This window comes from Salmo salar, chromosome ssa22, assembly GCF_905237065.1.
Source record: "Salmo salar chromosome ssa22, Ssal_v3.1, whole genome shotgun sequence".
NCBI classification, from domain to species: domain Eukaryota; kingdom Metazoa; phylum Chordata; class Actinopteri; order Salmoniformes; family Salmonidae; genus Salmo; species Salmo salar.
This window is the reverse complement of record NC_059463.1, coordinates 54,790,814-54,795,120: the sequence shown is the minus strand read 5'-3', so window position 1 is coordinate 54,795,120 and position 4,307 is coordinate 54,790,814. Positions and strand designations below refer to the sequence as shown.

Sequence of the window (4,307 nt, the reverse complement as noted above, 5' to 3'; positions counted from 1 at the left end):
CCAACCAGGCAGCCATAGAGTTGAGACAAGAGACTCCCACTCTCAATGGAGGCCAAGGGGGGCATATTATGAGTCCCAATCATTAACTAATTGGTTGAAAATCTTGGTGCGATTTAAAAAGGATTGGATTTCTCAAGAAGTATTCCAGTGTGCTGCAGATTAGATTGATAATACCCTGTTAAGCCGACTTGGTATACCCTGATTGTCACGGTTTTCGTCGTGTTGAGGAAAGGAGGACCAAAATGCAGCGGGATTGTGGACACGCATGTTTATTACTGATAAAAACATGTAAGGTATCCACTTGAGAAAAAACAAAACAACAAACAATACTCGCAACAGTGTTGCATGCTCAAACAAACGCAGTGCACACAACAATCTCCCACAAAAGACACATACAAACACACCCTAATATATGGGACTCTCAATCAAAGGCAAATGGACAACACCTGCCTTCAATTGAGAGTCCCAACCCCAATTGACCACACATAGATATACAACAGCTAGATCAATCATAGACATACATAACAAGGAACAGTGCCCAAAAACCCCGGAATACACAAATCAAATCCCCTACAACAAACACACCACCCCGAATACCATAAAACGAATACCCTCTGCCACGTCCTGACCAAACTACAATACCAATCAACCCTTATACTGGCCAGGACGTGACACTGATTTAAAACACTGGACTTTCAGCTTTTACCATTAAAATAATAGAAGCAGTCTAGCCTGTAAGTGACTGATTGACAACTGTCATGTAGCCTACAATGGGCCCACGGCTCTAGGCACCGGTTCTAGGAACAATTTGACCAAGTTAAAAAAAATAAAAAACATTCCTTATTATCGTATAATCAGAGGACAGCATGTATAATCAGAGGACAGCATGTATAATCAGAGGACAGCATGTATAATCAGAGGACAGCATGTATAATCTCAAGGTTAGCCCTTTGGCCGGTAAACATCTTTACCATGGAGGCTCGTTTGTGGGGTTGACATTTAAAGGCAATGTTTGCGGTGTAGAATTTGTTACCTAGACCTTTAGACAGCATTGACTGTACACGCTGCATATGTCGGCTCAATCGGAAATCCCCTTTACATTTTAAACCGCACTATAAAGCTGATCTTCTGCGCTACGGAATGAATCGAGCCCTTATGGCCACTTCATGAAAACAACTCTGATATAACTATATTAAAATATAAATACTAATATATTGATCGAATAGTAAATAGTAATAATAGTAAATAACATTCTAGAATGGAACAGAATATTATGACAAGCTTTCTCAACATTCTTATCCTAACGATCATGCAATTAACTCAATGGCCAGATTGACTAAAGCTTTGGCACAACAACACACAGCTGAATTTACAACTTATCTTTTGAAAATGTGAATGCAACCACAGGATGTAGTTTGGCCAACGAATGAGGAGAGAGTGATTACATACTCATTACAATTCAACGAATGAGGAGAGAGTGATTACATACTCATTACAATTCAACGAATGAGGAGAGAGTGATTACATACTCATTACATTTCAACGAATGAGGAGAGAGTGATTACATACTCATTACATTTCAACGAATGAGGAGAGAGTGATTACATACTCATTACATTTCAACAAATGAGGAGAGAGTGATTACATACTCATTACATTTCAACAAATGAGGAGAGAGTGATTACATACTCATTACATTTCAACGAATGAGGAGAGAGTGATTACATACTCATTACATTTCAACAAATGAGGAGAGAGTGATTACATACTCATTACATTTCAACAAATGAGGAGAGAGTGATTACATACTCATTACATTTCAACGAATGAGGAGAGAGTGATTACATACTCATTACATTTTACATTTTAGTCATTTAGCAGACGCTCTTATCCAGAGCCACTTACAGTAGTGAATGCATACATTTCATTTCATGCATTTTATTTTTGTACTGGCCCCCCATGGGAATCAAACCCACAACCCTGGCGTTCCACACACCATGCTGGCATTGCAAACACCATGCTCTACCAACTGAGCCACAGGGAAGGCCACTCATCATTAGATGAGTGGAATGGTATACTGGAGGTTACGTTCAGCTTCTGAAATCAGCAATCAATTAATTCATCAAATATACAGTACATACATTAAGCAGTATTACAGTTTTTTTGTTCAATTGCTAACAAGCATCGGTCAATACTGAAGCCACTTTTTCAAAACTCTTCACACAGTCTGCATTACCGACATGCATCTTGGCCAAATAGTTCATCTCGCCTCCAAAACTCCCTCAAACCACCAAAACACTTCATACACGTCTCAAAATAAGCTTGTTGGACCATAACACTGGTAAACAATTCTCACTCAGAAAACATAGTCACTCATAACACACTGACCTACAAAACACTAACAACAGGGAGCATTACTGAACTTCTCTTTGAAGTTTGAATGATTTTTCACATAAATCAGTATTTCATTATAGAATAAGAATAACACCTTTGCACTTTATTGACTGTACTAAAGTATATGTAACAAGAATGAATCAGAAATACATCAATTTCCTTCAATAGCCTTTAGTTTTTTTTATATCTTTGCATATAGTAAGTTACTTGTGAAAAATAAAAAGTTGAAACAAAAAACTAATTCCTGAAACTCCAGGGCTGCAACAATTATTATAAAAAACAACAACAACATGTAGTATACTGATCAGCATACACTTACCGCTAAACTCCCGGGGGGGTAAAAGGCCCTGAAGAACTACCTACAATACCTACCTAACTAACTAGCTAACTACCTAGCTAACTGATAAACAAAACCTTTTTTCATACTGAGCTGAACTAAGCCGAGTCAAGGCAAGCTGTACTGGGCTGGCCTGGTGACGCCAAAAGGGGTATGGTTAAGTGACAGGCTGGCTGGCTGGCTGGCTGGCTGGCTGGCCGGCTGGCTGACTGGCTGGCCGGCTGACTGGCTGACTGGTTACATGATGGAGCAGCAGCAGGTGGCAGGGTAGTCAGGAACTTTGACCTGGTGTTCGTTCCCATAGATATAGTAAACATGGATGCCTCCCTTCCACTTGTAGGTCACCTTGGTGATGGGAATCAACTCGATGGTTTGTTGCTGAAACAACAACAGAAGAGTGAGACCATTTATCTTATTAGTTGATTGACAGGTCAATAAGCAGTACGGGGCTCAAAGGCTCAAAGGGCAGGTTTCCTGTACACAGATGAAGCCTAATCCGGGACTAAAATGCATTTTAAATGGAGATTCTCCATCGAGTTTACTTTTAAGTCCAGTACATGGCTTAATCAGTGTCCGGAAAACCACCCCCAAAAGGGTTTGAAGTTGAGAAACATGGCTAACAGATGTTGTCATATCCTGTGTACAAATATTATAACTTCTGCTTGTAAAGTTGATAGTACTGTACCTGTTAGTGTAACACAGTGGTTCTCAAACCTGTCCTCGGTTGTAGTCCTGAACTAGCTCCCTTGATTCAACTAGTCAAGGGCTTGATAATTTGTTTACAACTTGAATTAGGTGCGCTACTTTTGGAATAGTTAAAATCCATGGAACGGCTGCGGGTCCCAGAGGTTTGAGAACCGCTGGTATAACGAATATTGTACCTGTTGAAGGATGCGTGAGTTCTGGGAGTATTTAGCCTGGTGTTCTCTAATCAATCGGTCTGAAGCCTGGGATAAAGATGGATCTGGGAAGCCATACACTGGATACAGCTGATGAACAGAGGAATGTGATGATGTCACACACAACATTTCAGTAATATGTCAGAAACTATAAAACTATTTTTTAACCAATAGAAAAAAAATACAAAAATGTCACATCATGTTTTGCTTAGTTTTACAAGGGGACCCTAACAAGGGCAAACGTTTTGCACTGTAGTAAAACATTTTGGAACGAAAACCGTTTACTCGAAATGCTCTGCCACATGACGTAAAAGCTGTTGAGATCTGTTTTGTTCTTAAACAGAAGTTGTAGTTAAGCAGGGGAGCAGAGAGACATTTCAAGGTTTTTAAATGGTTTCCAAGGGACTGACCTTGTAAAGCAGGGTCAAACCATGTCCAATAAGACATTTTTGTTTTTATTGCAAAATTTTTTTGGTTGCAAAGCATTTTTGCTATGGTGATCACTAATGAATACACCCCAGTCTGTTTTGTTCCTTCCTTACCATGTACTGGGCGTTTTTGAAGAGTGTCTTTCCCGTCACATCGCTCAGGTTGTCAACCTCCAGCCCACTGTTCTGCTCCACAACATAGTCCTCAACATTATCCTTCCTGAAATAACAACAAAGTCCTCAACATTA

The 4,307-nt window shown here is 39.7% G+C and overlaps 1 protein-coding gene across 1 annotated transcript in view; it reads right to left on the bottom strand.

Annotated features, from left to right (window-relative positions):
* Positions 1-253: 253 nt before the first annotated feature.
* The window catches only part of LOC106583744 (protein SSUH2 homolog), a 15,803-nt gene continuing 11,749 nt past the window's right edge, over positions 254-4,307 (bottom strand). Inside the window, exons 10-12 of the mRNA XM_014168286.2 lie at positions 4,173-4,278; positions 3,613-3,720; positions 254-3,109 (exon numbers count right to left, since the gene is read on the bottom strand). Of these exons, the coding sequence (XP_014023761.1) occupies positions 2,969-3,109; positions 3,613-3,720; positions 4,173-4,278 (355 nt within the window). The 3' untranslated portion in view covers positions 254-2,968. The remainder of the gene's footprint in view (positions 3,110-3,612; positions 3,721-4,172; positions 4,279-4,307) is intronic.